This window comes from Mandrillus leucophaeus, unplaced genomic scaffold (genome assembly GCF_000951045.1).
Source record: "Mandrillus leucophaeus isolate KB7577 unplaced genomic scaffold, Mleu.le_1.0 Scaffold159, whole genome shotgun sequence".
Taxonomy (NCBI): Eukaryota; Metazoa; Chordata; class Mammalia; order Primates; family Cercopithecidae; genus Mandrillus; species Mandrillus leucophaeus.
The window spans coordinates 3,180,420-3,192,698 of record NW_012101576.1 but is presented as its reverse complement, the minus strand read 5'-3'; the positions used below and the strand labels follow the sequence as shown (position 1 = coordinate 3,192,698).

The 12,279-nt window shown below is 46.0% G+C and overlaps 1 protein-coding gene across 3 annotated transcripts in view; it reads left to right on the top strand.

The window, feature by feature from the left end:
* Positions 1-1,473: 1,473 nt before the first annotated feature.
* The window catches only part of TRAF3IP3 (TRAF3 interacting protein 3), a 22,461-nt gene continuing 11,655 nt past the window's right edge, over positions 1,474-12,279 (top strand). Inside the window, exons 1-6 of one of the 3 annotated variants that reach the window (XM_011975821.1) lie at positions 1,474-1,873; positions 4,031-4,178; positions 4,329-4,386; positions 4,596-4,620; positions 4,891-4,920; positions 5,020-5,115. In XM_011975821.1, the coding sequence (XP_011831211.1) occupies positions 1,529-1,873; positions 4,031-4,178; positions 4,329-4,386; positions 4,596-4,620; positions 4,891-4,920; positions 5,020-5,115 (702 nt within the window). In that variant the 5' untranslated portion in view covers positions 1,474-1,528. Of the gene's footprint in view, positions 1,874-4,030; positions 4,179-4,328; positions 4,387-4,595; positions 4,621-4,890; positions 4,921-5,019; positions 5,116-9,762; positions 10,092-12,279 lie in introns of those variants that run through there. The other 2 variants (XM_011975822.1, XM_011975823.1) reach the window with 2 other exon arrangements.

Sequence of the window (12,279 nt, the reverse complement as noted above, 5' to 3'; positions counted from 1 at the left end):
ACTGAGCCAGGATAGCGAAGTCCCAGTAAAGGGGCAGAGACTCTGCTACCTGTTGAGTCTGTTTGGCCTATAAATAAACCCCGAGGGGTTACAGCTAGCAAACGCCTGCTGGTTGGTGAAGCTGAGATACCCTCCTCCCAGGGTGGTGGGTAATGAGGTCGTGGGAGGAAGAGAAGCAGCAGCAGCTGTGAGGGGGAGTCCCTCTTCCTTCATCAGTCCCTGGTCTGACTCCAGTGATCAGAGGAGGCAGGACACAGAATTTCCAACGCTCAGGATCCAGCTAATCCAAGTCCAGCCCAACTCAGCAAAGTGACCAGAGGGTTCTAGTAGGATAAACTGCAGAAGGTAGGTGGGGAAGAGTAGGAAAGAGAAAGGCACAGAGAAGGAAAAGGGGATTTGGGTCTGAGTGCTATGTGAATACCAGGTAAAACCATGCAGAGGGACATCCTGTGGCCCCTACACCAAGCCTGGCTCCCTGGAAACTTCTGATTACTATTTTTGTTTTGTTTCTTTTCTGTTTGCAGCAGCCTTATTAAGGTATAATTCATGTGCTTGTGGGTTTGGATGGCACAATCTGTGTCTTGGCAAAGGAAAGCAGACTTGGCACCAGAATTAGCCCTGACAAGAAGGTGATCCTAAAGAAATGGAACCCTCATCTCCAAGAGTATTGGAGCCAGATGCTCTGAAATGGGTTTAGGCCAGCACTAGGCATGTGGCAGATGCTCAGTCAATACTGATTGAACTTGATCTGCACCTGAGAGACAGGGCCGAGTCCTGAGCTTGGAGTGGGGGGCCCATGGACCATTGTCAGCACAGCAGGTTGGAGGAATTAGGGTAGGGTTTCCTCCTAAACCATGCCAGGTCCAGAATCATAAGCTAGTTGCTAAAAGTCAAGAAGAGAGCAGCGGGTGCTGGTCACAGGACTGGTCACCACCTGAGCGGGGTGTGGTTAGCCCTCCAGATCTTGAGAAGTATCACTCAACTATGTTAGTAACAGCTTGGACCAAGACAGCAGTAAAGATACTGACTTTCTTTTTCAACTGGGGGATAAGAGGGCAGAGGGGCTCACTTAGCTGTTTCTCTAGAAGTCTGGAAAATGAACACACACCTGCCATCTAAGAGGCTATAAGCTCATTATTATTTTAATCAATTATTTGTCATGTTCCCCTGACTTAGAGGCATGGTAAGATGTTCAGTCAAGGAGTAAGTGGCAGCCATAGAGACCGTTTTACTTTACAAAGGGGAAACATCAGCTAGAGAAGAGCAGGAAATCGCTGTTATAAGGTTGTATTAATTCATTAGAGACTGAGCCCAAGAGTCCTGACTCCCAGTTTGATACCACCATGTCCTCAGTTTTCAACCCACATGGATGGAACTCTGTGCTATTTCTGCCCCCTGGTCTAGGGAGATAGTCATTTTTCTGCCCATCTTCTGACCCCTCCCCTTCTCCTCCCTCTTGGCATTTGGCAGATCCAGGCATCTATTCCAGGAACGGGAAGCCAAGCGCAACAGGTGCTTGGAGGTCATCATGATCAGCCCAGACCCCAGGCCCTCCCCTGGCTTGGCCCGGTGGGCTGAGAGCTATGAGGCCAAGTGTGAGCGCAGGCAAGAGACCCGTGAAAGCCGCCGCTGCCGTCCCAATGTGACCACTTGCCGCCAGGTGGGGAAGACGCTGAGGATCCAGCAGAGAGAGCAGCTCCAGAGAGCTCGACTGCAGCAGTTCTTCAGGAGGAGGAACCTGGAGCTAGAGGAGAAAGGCAAGGCGCACCGTCCCCAGGCCAGGGAGCAAGGGCCCTCCAGGAGGCCAGGCCAGGTGACTGTCCTCAAGGAACCTTTGTCTTGTGCCAGCAGGATCTCTTCTCCCAGAGAGCAGGTGGGCCATGTCAAGGGACATACTGCTCTGTGCTCCGGGACCCTCTCTGGACAAGGAGGGTGGGTGGGCTCAAGGTTGCTAAAAGTGATCTAAATTAAGTCCTTCTTCCTCAGTCATATAGTAAAGTTGCTAAGAGCTTCTTATAGTAAAGTTGCCAACAGCTACTTATTCAGAGATTTTTGCTGTTGTGTTTTTGTTTGTTTAGCTCTTTTTGTTCTGCACTTGACTTGTAAGAGAGAAAAAAATAATTTTTAAAAACAATTCCAGGCTGGGCATGTTGGCTTATACCTGTAATCCCAGCACTTTGGAAGGCCAAGACAGGAGGATCACTTGAGGCCAGGAGTTCGAGACCAGTTTTTTGATAGAGACAAGTCCCTGTCTCTATCAAAAACTTTACAAACTAGCCAGGCATGGTGGTGCACACCTGTAGTCCTAACTAATCAGGAGGCAAAGATGGGAGGATTACTTGAACACAGGAGTTTAAAGCAGCAATAAGCTATGATCACACCATTGTACTCCAGCCTGGGCAACAAAGGGAGACCCTATCTCTAAAAAACTTAAAATAAAACAAATAAAAATAATTCCAAAGCTAACACCTATATCAGTTCAAACTTAGGCAATATACACATATCTTCCACAGCTATCTTATAGCATTCATTCATCCATCAGTCACCAAATATTTACTGAAAGTTTATTATATGCCAAGTACACAGGCCAATCCTTTTGACACACACACAGACATATCTGTCCTCTCTTCGTCTGCAAGGCTGTTGTGCCCACTCTTCTCTCTTTCTCTGGTGTCATTCCAATTCTATTAAATCACTCGGCTACAGCCTCATCTGGTCCAGGAAGCCTTCCCTGGCTTCTCCAGGCCACCTCTGCTGTCTACGGGCCTTGTGAGGTTAAAATCTTCCAAGATTGTGTAACCCTTAGAGGGCCCATTAGTCTGGCCTGGAAAGGAACAGTGTTGGCAAAAGCCAGGGTATGCTGAGATGACATTGGCCAGCAAACCATCTGTGTCTTCCTACTGAGGTTGTGAGCATGTTGACAGGAGGGATGTGTCCACTATGTTCCGTGGAAATGCTTGGCATTGTGTCCTACCCAGAGTGGGTACTCCATTAGGGCTTCTTAACTAGTGGATCTGTTATGCTCAATAGGAGATACTGTTCAGAGCAATGATCCCAGAGCCCAGTTGCAAAAGAAAACAAACTGTTTACTAAAGTAAAAAACCTCCCCACAACTCCCCACTTTCCCTAGTCTTCACATAAAACCTCAATGATTTTCTAGCTGTTACTAAGAGAAAGGAAGTTTTCCTTCGAATATGGAAGGAATCTTATGGATTATCTATTCCAAACTCCTCACTACACAGACAGAAGACTGAGACCTAGAAAAGATGGGATCCGAACCCAGATCCCCTTAGTGGCCACTCAGACCAGTTCTCTTTCCATTTCACCATGCTGGCTATCTAAATGGCCAAAACCAAACAAGGTAGAGAGAGAGAGGGGAAAAAACAAACAAACAAACAAACAAAAAACAACTAGAGATTCTAGAGAGAAAAACTGGAGAAAAGTACAGCTCCATATAAGCCTGGCCTGAGGAGGACCATTCCTGCCAGTCAGGACAAGGATGTCAGGAGCAGGAGAAGCCCGTGTGGCTCTGAAAGCTTGAGTGGGCTACTTTGGTTTTGTGGACCTGAAACATTGTCCTTGTCCTGTAATGAATTACCACAGACTGGGTGGCTTAAATAACAGAAATTTATTTATTACAATTCTGGAGTCTGGAGGTCTAAGACCACGGATCCTGCAGATCTGGTGTCTGATGAGAGCACTCTTCCCACTGTGCAGATGGTCTTCTTCTCATTGTGTCCTCACAAGGCAGAGAGCAGAGACAGAAAGCAAGCTCTCATGTCTCTTCTTATAACAGCACGAATCCCACTCATGAGGGCTCCCTGCTCTGACCTAATTATTTCTCAAAGACTCCACTTCCCAATACTATCACATTGGGAGTTAGGATTTCAACACACAAATTTGGGTGGGGGGACAATAAACATTCAGTCCATAACAGACATGATGGTTGGTTCTTCCTTCTGAAATCATCAAGAGAATCTTTCAAGAGGCTCCAGGCAGTGGTTTTCAGCATTCCCCACTTGCCTTCCAGGTGGCAGGCACCAGCTCTGAGGTCCTTCCAGCCCAGCATCCTCCTCCCTCAGGCATCTGCAGGGATCTGACTGACCACCTCTCCTCACAGGCTGGGGGCCTTCCTCCACAGGACCCTCCCATCAAGAAGCCACCCAAACACCACCGTGGTAAGAGCAGAGCCTCCCTCCCTCCACAGGGCCTGCAGAGAATCCTCAGACAGCTGTCCCAGCTCACTGGCAATGGAGAGTCCCTGCCCCTTCCCACTTCCCTCATTTCCTTCCCATAAGTTCTAAATCAACTTATCCTCTATCTCTCAGGTACTCAGACAAAGGCAGAAGGACCAACAATTAAGAATGATGCCAGTCAGCAAACCAAGTGAGTTCCTGACCCTAACCCTCTCACATCCCATTCATTCCTCTCTAGAGAGAACACAATGAATTTTCATGTCCACCTTAATTAAGAAAGAGGAAGCCCTTCCCCACCCTACTGGCTCTTCAGAAGGGATTTCAGAAGGAATCAACCCACTGCCTCCTGACTTGATTCTTTGGTCCATTATCATTATTTTTAATTTCTTCTCTTTCCAGTTACGGAGTTGCAGTTCTGGATAAGGTAAGCACATATTCACTTTGAAGGGGTCGAATCAGAAAGTATTAAGCTCTGACATTCTGGAATTCCATGATAAACTTGGCTGGGATGGAGGGGCATCTTCTTCCTGGATGGCAAGGGGGTACTGAGCATAGACATGGGGACTAAATGGACCCTGTCAGAGCCAAAGCAGAAGAGGTTTGCTCTACACAAGCCAACCCAGGTGTAGGTTTTATGTCACAAGGTTTCAGGGGACTTAGAGACATTTTGAATACCCTTGTTCTTTCTCTCCAGGAAATCATCCAGCTTTCCGATTACCTCAAAGTAAGTGGCATGTGACCTCTCCCCTCAGTTCCTCCACCCACCTACCCCCAATCCTCCAGGCTAATCTTACCCTCTTGCACTTTGTTCCCGCATCCCCAGGAGGCCCTACAAAGGGAGCTGGTCCTAAAACAGAAAATGGTGATTCTCCAAGACCTACTGTCCACTCTGATTCAGGCCTCTGACAGCTCTTGGAAGGTAAGGGAATGAAATTTTTTTTGAACAAAATTCATGGGCTTCTATGTGTTCCCATCTCATTTTTCTTTCCATATCATCACAGTAAGAGAAAGGGTTTTCTCACTACTGAAAAGTGAGCTGGGAAGAGGCAGAAGATGAGGGTGATGGTGCTCAGACCTAGAAGTCAAACAGGTCACAATAAATATATGGGTCATCACCTGAGGGTCATGGTGCTACATATCCAAGGAAGACCCAGAACCAAAAGTGGCAAGAATTCCCATTTTTTAATTTGTTGGAAGGAATGAAGGAAGACCCCAACATAGTTTATATTACTGAATATGGTAAATGCCAAATATTTTTGTATGGGATTCACACCGATATTTATCCAAACTAGCATGCCATGTACACACTCAGTCCAAATAAAAATATCAGAGTGGGAAGGGACCTTAGAGACAATCTGGTCTAATACTCTTATTTTGCCCAGGAGGACACTGAGTTTCATAGGGGTCAAGTAACTTGCCAAAAGTCACACAGCTAGTTAGTGGCAGATCTGGAGCTAAAATTCAGGCCTTTGATTTCGGTCCATTCAATGTACAATATTCATAGGTTATGTCCTCTATACGGAACACTGGACTAGCACTAGAAATAATGAGATTATTTAGATAGGGTTCTTGCTTTGAGAAGGCTCATGGTTTTGTAAGAAAGACACATGACTAAACAATACAAAAACATGAAAAACAAAAGAAATGTTTTCAAGATATAGGAAAATACAAGAAAGAATGAGTGACTCCAGAGAAGAAAAGAGCCAGGGGAATGCTTATATAAGCATTTGCCAGGAAAATATAGAAGCAGAAATAGTATTCTAGTTGGGGTACAGGCAAAAATCTAAAGGCAAGGCCGGGCATGGTGGCTCACACCTGTAATCCCAGCACTTTGGGAGGCCGAGGTGGGTGGATCACCTGAGGTCAGGAATTCAAGACCAGCCTGGTCAACAGGGCGAAAACCCATCTCTACTAAAAATACAAAAGTATTAGCTGGGTGTGGTTGCACATGCCTGTAATCCCAGCTACTTAGGAGGCTGAGGCAGGAGAATCACTTGAACTAAGAAGGCGGAGGTTGCAGTGAGCTGAGATCACCTCTGTTGCTCCAGCCTGGGCAACAGAGCAACAATCCATCTCAAAAAAAAAAAAAAAAAAAAAAACTAAAGGCATGACACAGTCTAATAAAATGGCTCTCCAATTTTTTTATTTCAGGATTCCTTTATACTTTTTCAATTATTGAAAATATATAAGAAATGTTTATATTTACCATATTAGAAATTAAAACAGTTGGCCAGGCGCAGTGCCTCACACCTGTAAGTCCCCGCACTTTGGAAGGCCAATGCAGGAAGATCACCTGAGGTCAGGAGTTAGAGACCAGCCCAGCCAACATGGCAAAACCCTGTCTATACTAAAAATACAAAAATTAGCCAGGCGTGGTGGTGCACACCTGTAATCTCAGCTACTCCGGAGGCTGGGCCACGAGAATCACTTGAGCCCGAGAGGTGGAGGTTGCAGTGAGCCAAGATCGTGACACTGCACTCCAGCCTGAGTGACAAGGCAAGACTCCCTCTCACAAAAAAAAAAAAAAAGAAAGAAAGGAAAAGAAAGAAGAAAGAAGAAAGAAATTAAGACAGAAATTGAGAAAGAATTATTAATTTTAAAATGATAGTAAAATATTTCATGCTAATCTAAATTACATGTTTTAAGAAAAACAGTCTGGGCGCGATGGCTCACACCTGTAATCCCAGCACTTTGGGAGGCCAAGGCAGGCAGATCACTTGAGCTCAAGAGTTCAAGACCAGCCTGGGCAACATGGCAAAACCTTGTCTCTACTAAAAATACAAAAAATTAGCCAGGTGCATTTGCATGCACCTATAGTCTCAGCAACTCGGGAGGCTGAGGCAGGAGAATCTCTTGAGCCCCAGGGGCAGAGGTTGCAGTGAGCCAAGATTGCACCACTGCATTCCAGCCTGGGCGACGGGAGTAAAACTCTATCTCAAAAAAGAAAAAGAAAAAGAACCATTTTCAAAAACGAAATTAGTGACAGGAGTGTCACTGCTTTACCCTTTTGCAAATATTTTTAATGTCTGGCTGAAAAAAAGACAACTAGATTCTCCTATTTACTTCTGTATTCATTCTATTGGTTTAAACATAAAGCAAAATTCAGTCTTACACAAATACGTCATTAGAAAAAGTAAGACTTTGCTCATCCCTTAAAAGGGTCTTGGGGATTCCCAAGGTTCCTCAGAATCCCCATGTTGAAACCTGTAAATTAGTATATATTATAAATTCATGTATTAGTATGAGCTACAAGCAGCTTGACACTACCAAAGCATAAAGCACCAGGTGGAAAGAGACGGAGCACACAACCTCACCGGCCTGTGTGACGTCTCACCCTACCTCAAAGATGGCTTGAGCAGAGAAAGAAAGATGATGGGAGAGTATGGAACAAAACTGAGAAGTTGCAGCGATGTAAAAAAAGACTTCCTAAGCTCAGCCCTGCTCCTCATGTCAGACATTGTACCTGGATTTTTCAAACCACGGTCAGGGCTCCTGACTGTTAGGTCATTTTCATTGAGAGTAGGAACTTCTGGCAGACAGCTGTGCATGTGAGGTGGTTTCTGGTCCTGAACTAAATTGAGATCATCTTGCTCATTTGTTTGACAGTCATTTGATAAGTTCCAACTCTGTGCTGGGTCTTGTGCTACAGGGACAAAAAGCATTATGGTCCTAACTCTTGAGGAGCTCACAGTCCAGCCATGAAGACAGAGACATGTAATAAATAACACCAAAACAGTATAATAAGGCTATAGCAGCAGTGCATACAGCATGATGCAGGGAAAAGAGAAAGAAGGCAGCAATTATTCTGCCTGAGGTGGAATAGGGAAGGCTTTAAAGGAAGGAAACCTAGCCAGGCACGGCAGCTCATGCCTATAATCCCAGCACTTTGGGAGGCCAAGGTGGAGAGACCACTTGAGGCCAGGAGTTCGAGACCAGCCTGGCCAACATGGTGAAAACCTGTCTCTACTAAAAATACAAAAATTAGCTGAGCGTGATGGTACATGCCTGAAGTCCCAGCTACTCGGGAGGCTGAGACACAAGAATCGCTTGAACCCAGGAGCTAGAGGTTGCAGTGAGCTGAGATTGTGCCACTGCACTCCAGCCTGTGTGACAGAGCAAGATTCTGTCTCAAAAAATAAAAATAAAGGAAAGAAACCATTTTAGCTGAATCTTGAAGGATGAGTAGGAGCTCACCAGTAGAGAAGCAAGAGTGATGATGAGGAAAAAAAGCAGAAAGTAGAAGAGTGTTTAAGGTAAAGGAATTGGAATGATTACAGGCCTATGTATGGCAAAGAATTGGGTATGGAGAGTATGGCTGAAAAGAAGGTATGTCAAAGTAATGCCAAAGAAAGGATCTCGGACAGGTCTTTAGAATTATAGGTCTTAAACTTTTTCTGTTGAACAAGGTATTTCAAACTTGAATAATGCATGGACCCATTTTTAAAGGAAACCCATATATGTAAATATATAAAATCACAGATCCATTAGAATGCATGCTACCCAGCTTGAGAAACACTGCTGTAGGTAATAAGCTGAGTAGGAACGGAACTATGCCTTATTGAGGTTTAGAGTTCTACACTTAGCAATGTCTGGCTCATCCTTAGAAAGTATGCAATTACTATCTGAGGAAATGACTTGTGAATGATCAGATCTGTGTCTTAAAAGGTTCTCTAACTTCCAACTGGATGCAGTGTCTCACACTTGTAATCCCAACACTTTGGGGAGCCAAGGCAGAAGGATCACTTGAGTGATCAAGACCAGCCTGGGCAACATAGTGAGACCTCATCTCTACTTTAAAAAAAAAAAAAAAACAAATTAGCCGCGCACGGTAGTACACATCTATAGTCTCAGCTACTTGGGAGGCTGAGGCAGGAGGATCGCTTGAGCCCAGGAGGTCCAGGCTGCACCACTGTACTCCTGCATGAGGTAACGGAGCAAGATCCTGTCTCAAAAAAAAAAAGGGCAGGGAGGTTTCAAGGATTCTCTAACTTGTAGCAATAAGAACCCTGGCTCCAAGCTGGAACTGGGGGAGTTGAGAGTCTTGTAATATCCCAGGTAAGACACAACCAGAGCTTGAATCAAAGCAAGTTTTATGGGAATGAGGGGGGATATATTAACAGACATTTCTGGGTTTGTCTCCAAGGAGGAGTTTCACCCCATGCTCCAGCCCAAGAGCAGAAGTTTCCTTGGTTGTGGTTTTCTCCCTCCCTTCTTCTCACCCCTCCCAATCCTCACCCTTCTCTTCTTCGTCCCTCCTCCCCACCAACCCCCTAGCTTCCAGTTTTAAAGAAAAACAGTCTCAGACTTTTTCAGTTAACAGCTATTGTTTCCCTTAAAATAAGGCAATTCAACTCTCTATCTCTTCCATGAAAGCCTCAACTTCAATAAAAGTATAGCCCCAAACTGTGGTATCTGGGGAAAATAATGGGAAGAAAGTTCAGACCTTTATTTTTGCCATTTGACCTTCATAAATTTGAATTTACAACTTCACATGCTGAGAACTCACCACAAACTCCCTATTAGAACCCCAAGGATCAGCTCCCTCCACTGTCTCTCTGGGCCTTTTGGATACCATAGACCCTGGGGCCCTGAACAGGGTCCAACCTTCAGGGCAGAAACAGCTCTACTAGCAGAGAAAGCAAGCTTTCAATATTGTGCAATACAAAAACGAGAGCAGGGCAGACTTGGGTGTGAAGATCTGCATCGTGGAATTAAGATCTTGAGATGACAGCGCAGCGGGGATTGGTTGCAAGCCCTAAGCAACCTCTACTAGAGCAGAGAGATGAGCTGTGGGCTGGTGCTTCCGTGGTGAGGTGGTGGTGTCTCTGGAGAGCAGATCAGAGGCAGGGGAAAACCACGCAGAAGCAGGAGCTGAAGACCTCGGATCGGCACCAGGTGTGTATGGCCTCCGCCTTGCTCCTCTCTTCACTGGGGGTTATATGCCCTCTGAGCCCTGGGGTCCCGGGGTCTAACTGCCTAGAACGTCAGCAGTAGGCCTGTAAAAAGTGCTTCTTCCCACATACTGTAACACTGGGCTTCAGTGTGGGGAGCCCTGGGGCTCAGACCAGCAAACTACATGCCCCATTTGCAACAACTTGGCTGCGACTTTTGTGACGTCTTGGGGAGTCCAGAAAAGCAAAGCTATGGAAAGAGGTTTTGTTCAAGCTCCAGACTTGGGTGGCCCTTCATCCCCACTGAAGGGGCTATCGTAAATTGTCTCCCGTTGCAACACGAATGGAAAAGTAATCTGGGGTTGGGCCAATACAAAAACAGTTGAAAGAGGTAAAATATTGGATTAAAGCCATACTATGGAATGGGGAGAGAGGAAATACCCCAAAAGGGTAGGAGACTGGGAAAAATTTAAGAATATTGCCTTAGGCCTGTTTTCTTCCCAAAATATAGCAAGATAAACCTTAAACTTGGTAGGTTTGACTGCATTCTGCATAGAAAGAGTTTGGGCAAAGGCAAATGTGCGGAGCGGAAGATGTGAACCAGAGGAGGTAGGTGTAGAGCCAGTTGATTTCAGGACCTGTGGATTGACAATGAACAGGTCACAGCAGAATGCAGCATTTTACCAGTTACTTCAAAGCTCAAACAGTAGAAGTCTTTCTCCACGTCTTCCATCGGTCACAAAGCCCTGTGCTTATTGTAGATGCCAAATCCCTGACTCTCTGCTTTCCCTCACATGAGACGTTAGGAAAAACATTAATAGCAGGAGGCACTTTAAAAAATTATTTTTGGCAACACTTTTTGCTTTTGCAAGCCCCAGCTGAGTAACACAGGAAGCAGAAAGGGTGGGGGCACCCCCTGGCTCCCATGGTTAGAAGAATAAGCCAAACAAGATCAAAACAGGAGCTGTGAGATACCACTTCCTGCCTCCCCCAGGCACCCTGAAACTCACTGAGGGAAGCAGACCTCAAAGCCAAGCCCCCTCCTCTACCCCCAGACCGTTACAGACCGGAAATGTTACAAGAGATGGAAACGTCCAGGCCGTCTGGCTGAGAGGGCCCATGGCGTCTCGGGCCTAAAGAGAGGTGGAATTTCAAGACCTCACAAGTGTCCCACTTGGCCTGGTTGGAAAAAGCCAGAGAAAGGATAGGAAAACTGGTCACTGCCCTTTCTCTGGAAAACTGGCTCTCATTGATGGCTTCCCCGCCCCCTCCCCTACACATACACCCTACACAAAACTCCAGGCTAGAAGAACAAAACCCCTACCTGGGCAAAAGGGACAAGTCTACAAAGGGAGGGGACAACAAAGTGGCAGGGAAGCTGTAGCTACTCAGCTGAAATACTGAAAAACTGAGAAACAGAGATTGGCTCTTCGTGCCGACCTTGCTCCCCTCTCACCCTTGAGATTAGCATCTTTCTCGGAATGTCCAAAATACCATTAGACAGACCCAGCTTATGAATAAATAGAATGTGACTTTCTGGGAAGCTCCCTTACACCCCCTGCCGCCCTTACTCTGCTTTAATATCTCTCCATTTCTTGCTTTCTTAAAGAAGTTCTCATCTTGAGTCTAATATGTACGTGTGCATGTGGAAATGTATGTATGCAGGTGGAGGTGTGTGTGTGGAGATGGAAGTATGTGTGTCCAGGTGGAACTGTGCGTGTGCATGTGGAGGTGTGCGTGTGCATGTGAAGGTGTGTGTGTGCAGGGGGAAGTATGTGTGTGTATATGGAGGTGTGTGTGTGCATGTGAAAGTGTGTGTGTCCATATGGAGGTATGCGTGTACATGTGGAGGTGTGTGTGCATATGAAGGTGTGTGTGTGCAGGTGGAGGTGTGTGTGTGCAGGTGGAGGTGTGCTTGTGCATGTGAAGATGTGTGTGTGCAGGTGGAAGTATGTGTGTGTATATGGAGGCGTGTGTGTGCGTGTGAAGGTGTGTGTGTGCAGGTGGAGGTGTGCGTGTGCATGTGGAGCTGTGTGTGTGCATGTGAAGGTGTGTGTGTGCAGGTGGAGGTATATCTGTGCATGTGGAAGTGTGTGTGCATATGGAGGTGTGTGTGCATGTGGAGGTGTGTGTGTGCCCATGTGAAGGTGTATCTGTGCATATGGAGGTGTATCTGTGCATATGGAGGTGTG